The sequence below is a fragment of the Chiloscyllium plagiosum genome, unplaced genomic scaffold, assembly GCF_037043375.1.
Source record: "Chiloscyllium plagiosum isolate Xiang-an unplaced genomic scaffold, Cpla_swu_hap1 HiC_scaffold_7, whole genome shotgun sequence".
Taxonomy (NCBI): domain Eukaryota; kingdom Metazoa; phylum Chordata; class Chondrichthyes; order Orectolobiformes; family Hemiscylliidae; genus Chiloscyllium; species Chiloscyllium plagiosum.
The window spans coordinates 55,186,666-55,206,056 of record NW_028270145.1 but is presented as its reverse complement, the minus strand read 5'-3'; the positions used below and the strand labels follow the sequence as shown (position 1 = coordinate 55,206,056).

The 19,391-nt window shown below is 41.1% G+C and overlaps 2 protein-coding genes across 3 annotated transcripts in view; one reads left to right on the top strand and one right to left on the bottom strand.

Annotated features, from left to right (window-relative positions):
* Nucleotides 1-1,406, bottom strand: part of phgdh (phosphoglycerate dehydrogenase) — a 54,933-nt gene extending 53,527 nt beyond the window's left edge. The window contains exon 1 of the mRNA XM_043693686.2: nt 1,199-1,406. Coding sequence (XP_043549621.1) covers nt 1,199-1,333 — 135 coding nt within the window. The 5' untranslated portion in view covers nt 1,334-1,406. The remainder of the gene's footprint in view (nt 1-1,198) is intronic.
* cfap210 (cilia and flagella associated protein 210) overlaps nt 1-19,391 on the top strand; it is a 194,296-nt gene that overhangs the window by 102,945 nt on the left and 71,960 nt on the right. The gene's annotated exons all lie outside the window — the stretch shown is intronic.

The following is a 19,391-nucleotide window of genomic DNA, read 5'->3' as shown; positions in this document are numbered from 1 at the left end:
TCCTGATGAAGGGCTTATTCCTGAAACATCAATTTTTCTGCTACTCAGATGCTGCCTAACCTGCTATGCTTTTCCAGCACCACACACTCCAATATCTATTTATTGCCAGGCTAACCTGATGTTACATAATGATTTGGAAAAAAGGAGGAAAGCAAACAGGGGAAAAATAATTGAGACTGGCAGGGAGGTGGAGAACTTGTTTTCTGTCTGGAGAAGAGGATAAAAAAAGTAACAGTTTTAAACATAATCAATTTTCTGGGCATAATTCACTGGTTTGCCTTTTCAAGCCATAATGCAAACTGAGGTAAACAGCATTAGAAAAGTGACAGAATAAAGATCAAAGACTGAAACATGAAATGAAAGCAGGCGTAGTTCCTTGCAGGATCCATAATAAATTATAGACCATATGGAATTTATATTAGTACTCCATTTTTTTAAAAAAGCAAAAGGGGAAATGCATAGTCTTCAAAGATATAACCTTTAACTGTCGACTGATATTTTTGCAATAAGTATCTATATCAATTTGAAGTTTCAAACATGGACGACAAAGGTTCATTTTGCTTTGATTTGGATTCATCCGATGGATAATAAGCAAATAAGTTATCGGGTACAGGCTCAAAACCTCCACTGTTCATGTTAAAACCTCGCTGAAGCCATTTAACAATTCGAGGCAATGTTTCGGAGAGGGTCTGAAATTACTTTTGGAAAAATCTTGGCGAATTGTCAATGACGCACATCGTATCGTTAAGGTTCGACAGCAGCCCGAGTTCACCTTGTTCGTTTTGGACGCGGAAACCTCTGAGCGATGTTGCATCAGAAAAGAGGAGGGTGATGGTGGGTCTCCTGGTAATCCAGGAGACGGCGCCGCGCTAGCAGATATAGTACATCCACGGTTCACACATAACGGCAAAACAAAACAACGTTTGGGAGCAACTGTTCCAATGATTCAATGTTGCTAGCTACTCCCACAACCGATCTCAAGTCTAACGTATGAATGTCACATCTGGAGAAAATAAATAATATTCTCTCTACTATTATCCTTCGATCAGCTGAGCCCTGGTAAGATCAAATCTATCGTCATCTCCCGCCCCTCCATCAAAATTACACCGTTTACACACATCATCGCGACTGCAAATACCTGACATGCTTTCATCATAAAGACTCAAAATATAATTTATTTTAGAATTTTGAATCGTACCTTAATTTCAGCCAGGAGTTCATTCTTGGTCATTGTTTCCCTCTGGACCACTTTGATGCCATTTTCTTCCAGAATCTTCTTACAGCTGGCATCTACGCGTTCACTGATGAGAAAATTACAGACGGACAAAGCCATCTTTCTTCCTGACTGTTTCCTTTCTAACTTGAAGTTCGCCGGAGCTGAAGTGAGCACGTGCTCACCCTTCTGATTTTTTAAAAGCTGCTTTCACCCCACCCTCTGGCAATTGTATCGAAGCCACCTCCTAAAAAAAAACCGAGCTCGTACACGTAAATCAGCAAGCCGGACTGAATATGTTAATTTTAAACACGACAACGTGATGGTTATAAACTGCAATCTAGGTTGATTGTAAAACGAGTTGGCAACATTTCGGAATAATTATTCACTTAGGGATAATGAAAATGAAATATTTCACCGGTTAGCGCCTTTTCATCCCACAAAGTTTTGTGAAACTGGTGCAAAAAATAACTAGTATTTTTATGCTTTATTGTTCGAGGAGGACTTAAATTCGTGATGTATTTATACTGCAAGTTTAACAAAGCAGATCCTCTACGCAGTAATACCAAAAGTGTAAATACTAAAGCGATTAACCTCATAGGGAGTCTTGTTCTATTTTATTTGAACGTTTGTGCAAGGATAGGCTGTACTTACACTGCGACATTGCAAAGCGGTTTTACATTAAAGTTAAATGGCCGCGAATTTCTGCAGATGTTGTGATGATTAAGCATTTTGCACGAACTTTGGATATTAATATAAACATACCCTTATGGAATACAGTGGAATATCAAACATCTCATCTACAATGAATATTTAAGTAGTTCAAAATAATACCAAAAAAACTAAAATAGTAAAGGATCGTACTTCCCAATGCACGAATAGTATATAATTTACGTAATTAAAGCTTTTCAAATAACTTTTGAGTACAGACATAAGAATATTGACCCGCAGCGTTCGCTGTGTTGACTGCGAGTTCTGTGCCACGAAGCTGGATATTTAGTGGTAGGAAAGGGACAACAAAAGATCTCTGTGTGCAATGCCTTATGTAATAACATTAATCACAGATTGTGGCCAGTTTTCCAAATTCTTTCCTGATTCATTTAATGCTGATTTGAGTAACAAAAAGCATGTGTTGCACCGTGAATAAAATAAATGATCCCCAGTGTGCAGCATACTCCAACCAGCCTTTAAAATCAGTTCATAAAATGTATTGCATCGTGGAGATAATCTTGCATAAATTAAAACTTCTAATTTGCACAGCTGAGAGCCGTGCTGATGGAAAACCTGCAACAGGCTTTTGAAAGGAGGTCGTTTCTTATTCCATTGATCGACAAGTTTTGGCTTGGTCAATTCTGAAGAAAAATTACCATTTTCTACAAGTTCTTCAGTGTCCATCAAGATAGAAGCTGAAAATTCCTTGATGATCAAAATAAATCTCATACCTAAATTATATGTTATGGATGCCGCTTCAGATTTATTATATTAGAGTTCAGCATAAAGTCTTATGCGACACTGAAAGAGGCCATTCAATCTTTTGAAGAACACAATCAGACCGTAAAACATAGAGGCAGAAGTAGGCCATTAAGCGTTTCAAACCCGCTCCTCCATTTAATGAGATTATGGTTGATCCATGATCTGACAATCCTGAACTCCACTTTCTGGCTTTACCCACAGAAAATTTGCTTCCCTTAATGATTAAAAGTATTTATCTCAGCCTTGAATGTACTTAATAACTCACCCTGTACAGCACTCTGTGGTAAAGAATTCCAAAGATTTATCATCCTCCGAGAAAACAAAAATCCTCATCTCTGTCTTAAATGGGCAACTCCTTACTCTGAGATTATGGCCTCTGGTCCAGACTCTCCCATGAGAGGGTAACAACATTTCCACCTTGTCAAACCCCCTAAAAATCAGATAGGTTTCCAATAGGTCTCATCTCATTCTCTGTAACTCCAATGAGAACAAGACTAATCTACTCTTAAGAAATCCCTCTATACTCAGGATCAAGGAAGATCAGAAAACTCGGAAACAAGTGCAAGAGATAATTAGTAAGATTAAAAGAATGTTGGCACTTATTTTGAGCAGTATAAGAGTAGGGAAGATTTACTGTAAGTGTACAGGTGCTAATGAGACTATATTTGGGGTAAAGCTAGTGCTTCCAAATAAACCTGTTGGGATATAACCTGGTGTTGTGTGATTTTTAACATTTGGGGTACTATGTTTTCATCCTCTAAAGAAATACAATATTTCATTGGAGGCAGTTCAAAGAAGGTGTACTAGGATCCTGGTATGGAGGGATTGTTTTATGGGCAAAGGCTAAACATGTTGGAATTCATTGGAGTTTAGACTAATGAGAGGTGATCTCATTGAAACATATAGGATTTTCAAGGGGCTTGACAGGGTAAATGTTGAGAGGATGTTTCCCCCATGGGACAGTCTAGGACCAGAGGGCAAAATCTTAAAGAGGTGCCAATTTAATACTGAGATGAGGAAAGTTTTTTTTCTCTTCGAGGATTGTGAATCTTTAGAACTCAGAGAGCTGTGGAACAGAGTTCTAGTGTATATTTAAGGCTGAGATAAATAGATTCTTGATCAGTAGGTGAATAAAATGTTATAGGGTAACACAGAAAAATGGATGTGAAAAATATCAGATCAACAATGCTCCTATTGAATGACAGAGCAGGCTCAATGTGCCAAACAGCCTACTGTGTGCAGTTTCTTAGGGTCTTGTGATCTTTTGATCAATCTGGTGAACCTGCTCTGGATTACCTCCAATGAACATATCTTTCCTTAAGATAAGGGGATTAAATATTTTCACAGTATTCTGGGTATGGTCAATATGTAAAAAATAAACAGAAAACTGTCCTGCAGCCAAAGGATTTTTTTTCAAATTTCTATTTGGCCCCATATTGCCTTCAGACTCAGCCATTGCCATATCTTGCTCTGTTAATGAACCGCAAGAGAGACCAAGGTAAGAAGTTGAATATTGATTGAATAGTGGACATTTGTTTTCAGTAACACATAACCTGTGTACATTCAGGGAAAGTTGTCTGATGGTTATATTTAATTATCATTTGTAGCTTCCAAAGCGAAATCTTCAAATGCAGGAGGATGCATGCGCATTTTGGAATGTTTTACTTTTGTTGGTTTGCAGAATCTTTTTTTTTGAGACTAAATGTGGAGATGGGCCTAAATGCAGAAGGCACTTCCACTCAGGCAGGTTGGGTTTTCTCACAGCATTGTGTTCTTCTTGGATCTGTGCATTTTCATGTGCAGATGGAACACCAAATATTATGGGTAGGCAATTCTGACCACCTGCTGGGACCTTCCAGGCACCATATTTAAATGATACCGATGCAACACTTTGCTTTCTACAACCAAGGAGCATCACTCAACCTCATTGCTGCTCATCACCCTCTACCATGCCTGAAGATGTCAGAGACCCAGCAAAGTGCAGCACTGTGGTTTAGTAATGACTTCTTATAGGTTCTCCTCAAAGCTGTCCAAGAGAGAAGGGAAATGCTTTCCACCTGGAATGACAACAAAATGCTACCCTCTCTGATGAAGGAAGTCTGAATGGAAGTGGATGCAGAGGTCAACAACCATGGACAGTCCAAGAGAACCTGTTCCAGTGTCACAAAAGAGTAAATGATACAGTGAACTATGTGAGGACACGTACCATTGTCTATTCAATTGTTCATGCCCCTATGAATCTTGACACTGTGCAAGAAAGTAACACACTAGATTGAGTGCCAGGCATCTGTATCTGTTACCTCACATGCAATTAGTTAAACTATAAAGTTTAGCACTACTTGCATTACCATGATCCTGACTTTCGCACATCTGCCAGGGTTCTGACTTACAACATGGAAGGGAACTACAATACTCAATTGTTCATACACCACCAACTCATCAACCTTTCATCACAGCTACAAAGATATGCCCATCTGATGCTTTTCAGCAAAGGCTTGCATGGGAAAATAGCACCACCGCAAAACATGGCTTTGGGATGAACATCTCACAGGTGTCTCAGACACACAGGATGTAATGCTTTACTGATTTACATTAACTCTAGCTTTCTAATGACCTTTTAAATCCTTAACTCTCAAATTTCCCTGCACTACACTCTTCTTACAGCTACCGCACATGGATGATCACAGCTCTGCAGATTGATGTTAAAAATCACACAACACCAGGTTATAGTCCAACAGGTTTAATTGGAAGCACACTAGCTTTCGGAGCGAAGCTCCTTCATCAGGTGATAGTGACTATAACCTGATGAAGGAGCGTCACTCCGAAAGTTAGTGTGCCTCCAATTAAACCTGTTGGACTATAACCTGGTGTTGTGTGATTTTTAACTTTGTACACCCCAGTCCAACACCGGCATCTCCAAATCATGACTGCAGATTGATAGCTCTGTCAACCAATGCAGGCAAAGTATTATGTTAATATCTTTTCATACTTTTGCAGGCAAACAATATACACAATAAATGCAGATATGCATAGACAAGGAGAGAAATGTCTAACATAAGAATCCTAACCTGTTTTGAGTTACAAGCTGCCTTGCTGGCAGGAGAGCAAGGGGGAATGTGCCTTTTTTGAAGGAGAGATTGGATCTCTCCAGCTAACAAGTGAGAAAGCTTCCAAGCAGGTACCAGCTACACAAAGCAGCAGCAACTCAATAAAACCTTGAGTAAGGCTGTCAGATTGACACTAACAAATAGTTGTTAAATTTTTCAATGCAGATCCAGGCCATGACTAGAAGAAAAAGTATTTCTGAGGAGGAACAGTTGCAAACTCAGGATATACCATCAAGGTGTTCCTTCTCACCCTTGACCAGTTCAGATATTCACCTCAATGAGTAATCTCATCTAGATTAGGCTTGCAGTCACTTTCTTGAGCACAATGTTGACAGAGGCCTGCAACTAGAAGGGAAAGAAACAGCCAAGGTCTCTAACACTTTGAGAACTGTTGGTGAATAAACCTCTGCTGAACCTAGTACAGATGAACCTCTGGATTTTGCTTTTAATGAGCTGATGGGGATGAAGAGGTAAGTAGGAATTTTAATATTTTAACACTATAAGCTTTCCCTGAAGGAAGTAACAGCCCTATGCCATAATTAGCTTAAAGTGCTGATTGTCAACAAATATTGCTGCAAAGTCATTTGCCTTCTCATCTAGTCACTGCAAGGTAAATGATCCATGTCTCAAAACTGCCCTGGCTTCCTGAGTATCCATGTCATCAGTGATGGTTCCCTCAGCAGCTCTGTCATGTTCCCATTCTTCTTCATTTGAGGGACAGGTAGTCAGTCCATCTTGTCCTTTTCTAGATTCTGACTCTATCAATGAGCCAGGTAGTGCAGGGCTCAATAAATACAATTCTGGAGACCCTATCTGGTGTCCACTAGAATGTAGTGGCAATCAGAAGGCAAATGATCTGTTCATTGATGGCCCACATGAATTCCTGAGATTACTAGCCATGCCTTGTGGGATGTCCTCTTGCTCTGCATAGGCCAGCCTGAAGATAATGTCAGAATGCAAACATTTGTGGAATCTTGTACTTCTATAGAATGAAAGCCATAAGACAAAGAAGAAGCATGTCACTCAGTTCATTTGTGTTTGCTTCATCATTCAATGAGATCATGACTAACCTGATCCTCAACTCCACTGTCCTGCCCTTCCCCTTAATTCCCTTACTGATTAAGTACCTATCTCTGCCTTGAATATACTTAATGACCCAGCCTCTGCAGCTGTCTGAAATTAGCTTTACTTCCCTTATCCAAGTCATTAATGTGTATTGTAAACAAGTATGGCCCAAGCATTGATCCCTCCAATAGCTATAGATTACCATCCTGAAAATGCCCCCTTATCCCAACTCTCTATTTTACAAGTTAGCTAATCCTTTATCCATATTAATATATGACCTCCAACACCATGAGCTTATTAGGTAACCCAATGTGTGGTATCTTATCAATACCTTGTGGAAATCCAAATATATTTCATTCACCACTTTCTATGTAACCTGTTAACTCCTGAAAGAATTCTAATAAATTTATCAGGCATAATTTCCATTTTGTGAAGCTATGCTGACTCTGCTTGATCATATTATGCATTTCTAAATGCTCTGCTGTTACATCTGAAAATCTGGTATTGAGAAAATGTTAAGGTAACTGTCCTATAGTAAGCTATTTGTGTTTCCTTCCCATTTTAAATAAAGGTGTTACATTTGTAGTTTTCCAATCTTTTGTGACATTTCCAGGATCTAAGGATTATTGGAGTATTACTACCAGTGCTTTCACTATCTCTGTAGTTCATTTAATTTACTGAGATGCATTGAGTCAGTGCACTGAGAATAGGTGTTAGGAAGTCATGTTGTGGCTGTACATGACATTGATTAGCTCTCTTTTGGAATACTGCGTTTAATTCTGGTCTCCCTGCTAGAGGAAAGAGGTTGTGAAACTTGAAAGAGTTCAGAAAAGATTTAGAAAGTTGTTGCCAGGATTGGAGAGTTTGAGCTATTAGAATAGGCTGGGCTTTTTTTCCCCTGGAGCTTTGGACACTGAGGGGTGACCTTATAGTGGTTTATAGAATCATGAGTGGCAAAGGTAGGGTGACTAGCTAAGGGCTTTTCCCCAATGTAGGGGACTCCAAAACTAGAGAGCATAGGTTTAAGGTGAGTGGGGAAAAAAATAAAATGGACCTAACATGCAGAAGTGGTGCATGTACGGAATGAGCTGCCAGAGGAAGTGGTGTAAGCTGATGCAATTACAACACTTAAAAGGCAACTGAATGGGTATATGAATAGGAAGGGTTTACAGGGATGTGGGCCAAATGCTGGAAAATGGAACTGGATTTTTTAGAATATCTGGTTGGCACAGACGAGTTGGACTGAAGGGTCTATTTCCATTGCTGGATTAGTGGTGCTGGAAGAGCACAGCAGTTCAGGCAGCATCCAAGGAGCAGTGAAATCGACGTTTCGGGCAAAAGCCTGATGAAGGGCTTTTGCCCGAAACGTCGATTTCGCTGCTCCTTCGATGCTGCCTGAACTGCTGTGCTCTTCCAGCACCACTAATCCAGAATCTGGTTTCCAGCATCTGCAGTCATTGTTTTTACCTTGTTTCCATTGCTGTACAACTCTCTGTCTCAGTGGGCTTACTATAGTATCTTGTATAGTTTTAGCAATACCTTCCTATTTTTATACTCCATTATCTTTGAAATAAGGGCCAACATTCCATTTATTTTCTTATTACCCACTAAACGTGGATGCTAGCTTTTTGTGATTTATGCACTGGGCTCGCAATTCTTTCTGAACAGTTTTCTGCAGTCTTTCTCCATTTCAATAATATCACCTCTTCTATTCTTCCTGCTAAGATGCATAACGTCATATTTCTTCCACATTATACTCCATCTGCCAAGTTTTTGCTGACTCACTTAGCTTGTCTGTATCCCTCTGTAAACCCTTTGTGTCATCCTCACCTCTTGCCTTCCCACCCTCCTTTCATGTCATCTGCAAACGTGGTGATAGTACATTCACTTCTCTTCCAAAATTATCCACTCTGCTCCATTCTCTGATGTCTCCCATTGTTTTAGGGATGAATTAGTACTGTGATTCGTCATTCTTATATTTAAAATTTCATCTTGCAAAGTCAGCTTGAGAATTTTTACCCACAAAAGCCTTGCAGCTACAGAACAAATAACTGCAGTCAACCAAGGAGCAGTGTGAGCTAAAGAGTTGCCTATTTGGTGCTTTTACAGTTACGTGTCCTCAATTACATGAAATGCATATATGTGGCTGTGTTTAGGCCAAAGAAAAGAACTGGTGCATACATTACCCTCGGCATGTCATGCTCTTATATTCCCAACTACAAAGTGATATATACAATTAATGTGAGAATTCTTGGAAGATTTTTCAGAGATAGAATTCTAACACTAATCTCTTCTTTGTCATTGTACATCTGAAATGACAAGTTGGTTAGCAGGCTAGATCAAGACAACAGTAACAACTTGCATTAATATTATATATTTAATGAAGAAAAACTCAAAAATGCTTTTCAATTAGGTATATAGAAAGTTGACATCAGGACATGAAGAGAAAAATTAAGATGTGTTCGAAAGTTTGATTGAATAAATGTTTTAAAAGACACACAACACCCAGGTTATAATCCAACAGGTTTATCTGAAAGTACAAGCTTTCAGAGTGCTGCTGATCATGGGACACAGAATTTATAATATAAATCAAAGTGTCATACAATTGATGTCATGTATAGAACACACCTAGATCACTATTAAATCTTTAATCACTTAGAATGGGGATGCAGGTTTTGAAAGATTAAATTGTAAATATTGATTAATACAGGGAATTATAGACTGGTGACCCTAACATAGGTGATAGGCAAGTTCTTGGAGAGAATCCTGAGGGACAGCATTTATATGTATTTGGAAAGTCAAGACTGATTAGGAACAGTCAACATGGCTTTGGTATTGGAAATCACATCTCACTAACTTGAGCTTTCTAAAGAAGTAACAAAGAGGATTGATGAGGGCAGAGCGTGGACATGATCTATATGGATTTCAGTAAGACGTTTGAAAAGGTTCCTCATGATAGACTTGTTAGCAAGGTTAAATCACATGGAATACAGGGAGAACTGACCATTTGGATACAGAACTGGCTCAAAGGTAGAAGACAGAGGGTGGCGGTGAAGGATTGCTTTTCAGACTGGAGGCCTGTGACCAGCGGTGTGCCACAAGGATCGGTGGTGCTGGTCCACTGCTTTTTTGTTATTTATATAAATGATTTGGATGTGAACATTGGAGGTGTTGTTAGTAAGTTTGCAAATGGCACCAAAATTGGAGGTGTAGTGCAAAGCGAAGAAGGTTACCTCAGAATACAACAGGATCTTGATCAGGTAGGCCAATGGACCAAGGAGTAGGAAATGGAGTTTAATTTAGATAAACATGAGGTGCTGCATTTTAGAAAGGCAAATCAAGGCAGGACTTATACCTTAATGGTAAAGTCTTGGGAGTGTTCCCGAACAAAGAGACCTTGAATACAGGTTCATAGCTCCTTGAAAGTGGAGTCGCAGGTAAATAGGATAGTGAAGAAGGCATTTAGTATGCTTTCCTTTGTTGGTCAGTGCATTGAGTATAGGAGTTGGAAGGTTATGTTGCGGCTTATGATTAGGCCACTTTTGGAATACTGTATGCAATTCTAGTCTCCCTGCTAGAGAAAGAATGTTGTGAATTTTGAAAGGGTTCAGAAAAGATTTACAAGGATGTTGCCAGAGTCGGAGAGTTTGAGCTAAAAGGAAGGACAAATCAGCTAGGGCTATTTTCCCTGGACTGTCAGAGACTGAGGGGTGACCTTATAGAGCTTTATAAAATCATAAGGACATGGATAGGTTAAATAGACAAGGTGTTTTCCCTGGGGTGATGGAGTCATGAACACAAGTAGCAGAGTTCCCAGCACTGATCCCTTTGGAACACTACTAGTCACAGCCCTCCATTCCGAAAAGCATCCTTTCATTGCTACTCTGTCTCCTTGGACTAAGCCAATTGTGTATCCATCTTGCAAGCTCACCTCTGATACCATGTGACTTCATGTTTTATACCTGTCAGGCATGAGGGATATGTGGAGGGATCTGGTTGTGCATGTCCACAGATCATTGAAGGTGGCAATGCAGGAAAACAAGGTAGTAAAAATAACTTATGGAATGCTTGCCTTCATTGGAAAGGGCATTGAGTAAAAGGATAATCAAGTTATTATGCTGCAACTTTATAGAACTTTAGTTAGGCCACACTTGGAATATTGCGTACAGTTTTGGTCACTGCACTACCAGAAGGATGTGGATGCTTTGGAGAGGTTACAGGAAGGGTTTACCAGGATGATGCCTGAAAGATTGGATAGACTGAGTTTGTTTTCACTGGAACACAGAGGTAGGGGGGCGGGGTGACCTAATAGAAGTTTACAAGATTGTGAATGGCATGGATAGAATGGATAGTTTCCCAGGGTGGAGGGGTCAATTATTAGGGGACACAAGTTCAAGGTGTGAGTGGGGAAGTTTAAAAGAGATGCGCAAGGTAAGTTTTTCACACAAAGGGTAGCGATGCCTGGAACGCGTCACCAGGGGAGGTGGTGGAACCAGATGCAACAGCTGCATTCAAGAAGCACCTGGACAAATACATGAATAAGAAAGGAGTAGATGGATATGAATCCTGTAAGTGAAGACAGTGGAAGGGGAAAAATATGGGAGCACAGGCTAGGAGGGCTGAAGTGCTTCTTCTTTCACTGTATTGTTCTTTGATCTTTGAGTCCAAAACTAGAGGTCATAGATTTAAGTTTAGAGGGGAAGATTTAAAAGGGACTGAAGGGGCAACGTTTTCAAGCAGAGGGTGGTGCATGTATGGAATGAGCTGCTGGAGGAAGTGGTGGAGGCGGGTACAATTACAACATTTAAGAGGCATTTGGATGGGTATATGAATAGAAGGGTTTAGAGGGATGTGGGCCAAATGCTGCAAATGGGACTAAATTCATTTCGGATAGCTGGTCGGCAAGAACAAGTTGTACTTAAGGATCTGTTTCCTTTCTGTACATCTCTATGACTCTTACTCAGATATATGTGACCAAAAGTACCTAAAAGTGATTTATTTCAGTCAATGGCTTTGGGATCAACAGTCCATCCAGGAGAAGGGTGCTATCTGTCCCAGATAATGTCACCACAGAGTCCTGAAATCTTTTGAAGCAGATCTTTTCGGCAGAATTGGATAACCCTTGCCATATTGACAATTATTTATATCAAGAAGGCCACGGATCCTGATCCATAAGAAATGCACAATGGAATCAGACAGGAGAAAAGAGCTGTACAATATGTGGATGTACCGACTAGAGTAGGGACAACACTTGGCCTTCTTTTGGGAAATAAGGGTAAGTGACTCAGGTATCAGTGGGGGAACACACTCATTCAAGTGAGCATAATTGTAATAGTTTTAAAATAGTTATGGGAAAGGATAGAACTGATCAAAAAGTTAAAGTTCTAAACTGGAGGAAAGCCAATTCTGATGTCATTAGACAGGAAAATCAGGAAAAGCACAGCCAGTCAGACACCATCCGAGGAGCAGGAGAGTCAACATTTTGAGCATACACACTCCATCATGAATGTGGGGGGTGAAGGGGGCTGGGAGATAAATGGGAGGTGGGTGAGACTGGAGGGAAGGTAGCTAGGAATGCGATAGGTAGATGAAGGTGGGGGTGATGGCGATAGGTCAGAGCGGAGGGTGGATCAGACATGTGGGAAGGAAGATGGACAGGTAGGACAGTTCAAGAGAGCAGTGTAGAGTCGGAAGATTGGATCTGGGATAAGGTAGGGCGAGGGGAGATCAGGAAACTGGTAAAATCAATATTGATTCTGTGTGGTTGGAGGGTCCCAAGCCGGAAGATGAGGTATTCTTCCTCCAGTTGTTGGATGGCTAGGATTTGCAGTGGAGGAGGCCAAGGGCTTGCATGTCCTTGGTGGAGTGGGAGGGGGAGTTGAAGTAGTCAGCCACAGGACATAACCCTCCTTGTCCTCACCTTCCACCCACTAATCTCTGGAGACAACGCATCATCCTCTCGCCATTTCTGCCACCTGCAGACAGACCCCATCACCAGAGATACAGCATTCTGCAGAAACCATTCCCTCTGTGACTCCCGCGTTAGGTCCATGCCCCCCAACTAACCCACCCTCCACTCCTGGCACCTTCCCTTGCCACCACAACAGGTGTAAAACCTATGCCCACACCTTTCCCCTCACCTCCATCCAAGGTCCCAAAGGATCCTTCCACATCCGGTAGAGATTTTCCTACACATCCAAACACTTCATCTACTGTGTCCGTTGCTCTCGATGTGGTCTCCTCTACATTGGGGAGACAGGATGCCAACTCGTGGAACATTTCAGGGAACATCTCCAGGATACATGCATCAAACAAACCCATTGCCCTGTGACTAACCACTTCAACTCTCCCTCCCAATCCACCAAGGACATGCAAGTTCTGGACCTCCTCCACCACCAAATCCTAGCCACCCGACGAATGGATGAAGAATGTCAATTTCACTAGTTTACTCATCTCTCCTCCCCCCACATTATCCCAGATCCAAACCTCTAACTTGGCACCGCCCTCTTGAACTGTCCTACCTGTCCAGCTTCCTTCCCACCTCACCACTCTATCCTCCGCTCCGACCTATCATCATCAGTCTCCTACCTATCGCATTCCTACCTACCTTATCACCAGTCCCACCCTTCTCCCATTTATACTCAGCCCCCTTGCCCGCCTCACCCCAACCCACATTCCTGATGAAGAACTTATGCCTGAAGCGTCGACTCTCCTGCTCCTTGGATGCTGCCTGACTAGCTGTGCTTTTCCAGCACTAAACTTTTTCTGACCTACAGCATCTGCAGTCCTCACTTCCTCCTAGGAACTTTTAAAAGATGACTTGGGGGCTGTTTACAGGTAAAGGGACAGTTGGGAAGCAGAAGGCCTTTAAGAATGAGATAACGAGAGTTCAGAGACAGTATGTTTCTGTTAGTGTGGAGGGGTAGGCTGGTAGATATAGTGAATGCTGGATGACTACAGCAGAAATTGAGGCTCTGGTCAAGAAAAAGGAGGCATTTATCAGGCGTACTCAGTTGGGATTGAGTAAATCCCAAAAAGAGTATAAGGGCAGTAGGAGTACACTAAGAGGGAAATCAGAAGGGATAAAAGGAGACATTAGATAGCTTTGGGAAATAGAGTTGAGAAATCCAAAGAGATTCTATAAATACATTAAAGGTAACTAAGGAGAAAATAGGGTTCCTTAAGATCCACATGGCTGCCTATGTGTGGAACCACAGGAGATGTGTGAGATACTAAATAAGTATTTCCTGTTAACATATACTATGGAGAAGAACATAGAAGTTAGAGAACTTGGGGAAGTAAAAAGCAATCTCTTACAGAAGAGGAGATGTTGCAGATCTTAAAATGCATAAAGGTAGATAAATCCCAGTGACCTGTTTGTGTGTTTCCCAGAACTTTCTGGGAAGCTACATAAGTGATTGCTGGGCTCCCTGCTGAGATATTTGCAGCATCAATAGCCACAAGTAAGGTACTGGAAGGCTAGAAGTCAGCTAACATCGTGCCATTGTTTAAGAATGCAGTAAGGAAAAGCCAGTAAACTATAGACTGCTGAGTCTTACGTCAGTGGTGGGTAAGTTGTTGGAGGAGGCACTGAGGGACAGGATTTACATGCATTTAGAAAGATCAGGACTAATGAGGCACAGTCAGCATGGCTTTGTGCATGAGAAATTGTGTCTGACTAACTTGATTTGGTTAAAAATCACCCAACACCAGGTTATAGTCCAACAGGTTTAATTGGAAACACACTAGCTTTCGGAACGCCACTCCTTCATCAAGTGATAGTGGAGGACACAATTCTAAGGCACAGAATTTATAGCAAAAATTTACCCATAGGGAGGGCCTCAACCAGGACCTTGGGTTCACGTCACATTACAGGTGACCACTATTGCACTATATATACACACACAGACACTGCTACACACACACAAACACACACCTGTATATACACACACACGGACACACATATCGACAAACACACACCCTTACAGACACAGACACTCCCACACTCACACAGGCATCCTCTCAGAGACTTAGACCACTCTACACTCATGCACACACCATATACACTCTCTCTCACAGACACTCACAATCCCCCACCCCAGACATACACACACAGACAAACAAAGACCCACATGCACACATATATTTTGTGGGGTGAATTTATACTTGCAGAGTTACATTGTACTTTGCTCAAAAAATGCATGAATTCATGTAAAACTCTGTTTTCTCACTTTTTAGATTAGAATCAATCTAAACATCATGGCATAGACAGAGAACACAGGGGACTAACACCTTCAACATATTGTCTAGCTAACACCCATTGTTACAGCTAACCTGAGAATGCAACTTTTAAAAAAAGATTTTCTGATTTACACATGAAAGAAATTAAACTATCATGGTATTCGAACAGAAGAAAGACTCAACAGACAATCAAGATATTTTTCAATGTATAATTTCAGTTACATCACACTGTAAATATTTGCTATAAATTCTATGCATTAGAATTGTGTCCTCCACTATCATCTGATGAAGGAGCGGGGCTCCGAAAGCTAGTGCGCTTCCAAGTAAACCTGTTGGACTATAACCTGGTATTGTGTGATTTTTAACTTTGTACGCAGTAGTCCAACACCGGCATCTCCAAATCATAACTTGATTTGAGTTTTTTGAAGGGGTGACAAAGAAAATTGATGAAGGCAGAGCAGGAGTAGTTGTCTATATGGACTTCAGAAAAAGGTCTGACAAGGCACCACATGTTAGACTGGTTAGCAAGGTTAGATCACATGGAAGACAGAAAAGGACTGCAGATGCTGGAAGTTAGAGTCAATAGATTGAAGCTGGAAGAGCAAAGCAAGTCAAAGAGCATCCGAGGAGCAGGAAAATCAATGTTTTGAGCTGTGCTCCTCCAGCTTCACATCTAGATCACATGGAATCTAAGGGGAACTAGCCATTTGAATTGGCTTGAAAGTAGAAGACAAAATGTGGTGGTGGAGAGATGTTTTATGGACTGGAGGCCTGTGATTAGCAGTGTGCCATAAGGATCAGTGCTGGGTCTTGGGTCTACTGCTTTTCATCATTTACATAAATGATGTGGATGTTAATATAGGTGGCATGGTTAGTAAGTTTACAGATGACACCAAAATAGGGGGTATAGTGGACAATGAATAGGATTATCTCAGAGTTCAATGGGACCTTATGGAACAGTCCATATTCCACAGTTATACCGGCACCATTCCCCACCTTTTCCTCCTACATCGATGACTAGATTGGCACTACCTCATGCTCCCATGAGGAGGTTAAACAGTTCATTAACTTCACGAACCCCTCCACCCTGATCTCAAGTTCACCTGGTCCATCTTGGCCACCTCCCTCCCCTTCATGGATTTCTCCATCTCCATCTCTGGCAACTGACTCAATGCAGACATCTACTTCAAACCCACCGACTCCCACAGCTACCTGGACTACACCTCCTCTCCTTTAAAAATGCCATCTCTTACTCCCAATTCCTGCATCTCTGCCATATCTACTCCCAGGAGGAGCAACTCCACTCCAGGACATCAAAGATGGCCTCATTTGTAAGGACCGTAATTTCCCCTCCCACGTGGAAAACAATACCCTCTAGCACATCTCCTCCACTTCCCGCACTTCTGCTCTTGAACCCCACCACTCCAATCGCAAAACAGATAGAACTCCCCTGGTCCTCACCTTCCAACACACCAATCTCCGAATGGAGTGCATTATCCTCTGCCATTTCCGACACCTTCCACACCCCCATACTCCTGATGAAGATCTTATGCCTGAAACATCGGTGTTCCTACTCCTTGGATGCTGCCTAACCTGCTGTGCCTTTCCAGCACCACGCTATTGATCTTGATCAGATGGGCCAATGTGCTACAGATTGGCAAGGAGAGTGTTAGATAAATGTACCTTGGTAAGGCAAACCAGAGCAGGACTTATATTTTAGGGCCCTGGAGAGTTTTGCTGAACAAAGAGACCGAGGGGTGCAGGTACATAATTCCTTGAAAGTGAAGTCACAGGTAGACACAATGGTAAAGAAGGCATTTGGTACCCTTGCCTACACTGGTCACTGAATTGAATATCGGAGTTGGGATGTCATGTTGCAGTTGTACAGATTATTAGTGAGGCTACATTTGGAATACTATGCAAAAGTGAGGACTGCAGATGCTGGAAATCGGAGTCTAGATTAGAGTGGTGCTGGAAAGGCACAGCAGGTCAGGCAGCATACGAGGAGCAGGAAAATAGGCGTTTTGGGCAAAAGCCCTTCATCAGATCCTGATGAAGGGCTTTTGCCCGCAACGTCAATTTTCCTACTCCTCAGATGCTGCCTAGCCGGCTGTGCTTTTCCAGCACCACTCTAATCTAGATTTTGGAATATTATGTACAATTCTGGTCACCTTTCTATGGGAAGGATGTTGTTAAACTTGAGAGAGTGCAGAAAAGATCTACAAAGATGTTTCAGGGACTGGAGAGTTTGAGCTATAGGGAGAGGATGAATAGGCTGTGGCTATTTTCCCTGTAGTGTCAGAGACTAGGGGATGACTTTATAGAGGTTTATAAAATCATGAGGGGCATTGGATAAGGTGAATAGCCAAGGTGTTTTCTGTAGGGTAGGGGAGTCCAAAACTAGAGGGCATAGGTTTAAAGTGAGAGGGGAAAGATTTCAAAAGGACCTGAGGGATAGTTTTTTCATGCAAAGGGTGATGCATGTATGGAATGAGCTGCCCAAGGAAGTGGTGAAGATGGGTATACTTATAATTATTGTATGAGTGCTGCACTAATGGACTTGCCCTTTGTCGAGTAAGACGTTTATAAGTCCCTGTGTGGTTCCTCCATGAATAGATAAAAAACACTTGATATTTTGATGAAGGCTTTCCCTCATGACCTGGCACACTTTTATATGGCAAAAATAAAATATCTGCCATTAATTTCATTGCTGTGTTTAGAATATTGCCATGCATAAACCAGCTGTCACATTTTAGCAAGAAAGATTTTCTTTCTATGTAGATTTAAGTAGGAGATGGGCCACCTCCTTTAAGGTACATGACTTAACGTTTATGCTTTCTCAATAATCTTTGCTGTTTCCTTTGGGTAATCCATGATCTAGTATAGATTGGAATAGTTTCAGTCTACACCCACAAATTACTGTTGTTAATGAAGGTCATAAGTGTGAACAATAAGTATATTCAATTTCTAGTTTAGCCTCCAATCATCAGTTGAGTGTTTTTTTTCTGTTGGCTTGAACCAACAGGAAATACATTTAGTAATTTAGTAATCACACAGCTACATTTCAGATCTGGACTTAATGTGGCAGAAGACAGAGGTTTCCATCAGTGAAGGAGACGATGTGGTGTAGCATAGTCACTGGACCAGTAAGGCTAATGCTCTGGTGACACAGTTTTGAATGCCACAATGCCAGATGATGAAATTTAAATTCAATTAATAGGTCTGAAATTAAAATACTAGTCCAATGACACCCAGAAGACCATTTTTAATTGTCATTAAAACCTCTGGTTCACTAATTTCCTTTAAGGAGGAATATCTGCAACTTTCATCTGGTCTGGTCTATATTGTGACTTTTTTTTGAGCAGAGCCTCTGACACTACAGTAGTGCTTATTTTTTCCCAGCACCCACGTCGTGTGTGTGCAGGTGTCATACACAGTGAAAAACAACAAGTGTGTAAATTTTTATTTATTTATATTCTACCACCAGGAAGAAAGGAAACACCCGAGTGGCCAGTGATGAGCAGTACATTGTGACTCTTGACCCAGAGTAATATGATTGACCCTTAGCTGCCCTCTGCAATGAAGGAACAAACCACTCAATTCAAGGACATTTAGGGATGGGCAACAAATACTAGCCTTGACTGCAACACCCACATTCTATGAAAGAGTAAAAAGGTATACAGGTTGTTCTCCTATAATGCATATTTATTAACCGCAATTTGGCTGTAACGTGATTATTAATAAAAGGTCTGCAATTCACTAAAACAAACTCCCATTTGCTGTTATGCGATTCCATCTGCAGCACTTACCTGAACAGCAAAACCCAGCCTAGATTCCTCTGTCTGCAAAATGCAAATTCAGTGTGTTCAGCTAAGACAGGAATGCAATCAGCTCTGTTAGCCTTGAAACTTAGCTTGAAATTGTAGTCTGGGAATTGTAGTCTACATTTAGAAGGAACTTTATTTCCAACTGGGTGGGAATCTTGAAGAGGTCTGGATTTCTGCATCAGCAGCACGTGGTCAGTCGGCTTGTACATTTTCTGGTGGAGAGCTTCGTGAAAGGTACAGTGGTATAATCAGTCATTTTAGTGTTAAAGTGTTAAATTTATTGTATTATTTCATTAAAATATATGATTTAAAGATTTACTTAGACTGTGCTATCATTTGTGTTAGGCTATCGATTATTTTTGTTTTGATTTTTACTGATATTTTTGGCAGTTCGTTCCTAACCCCATTGGGGCCATTATTTATATTGCACAAGAACACAACTACCATGCTATAGGAGAACTATCT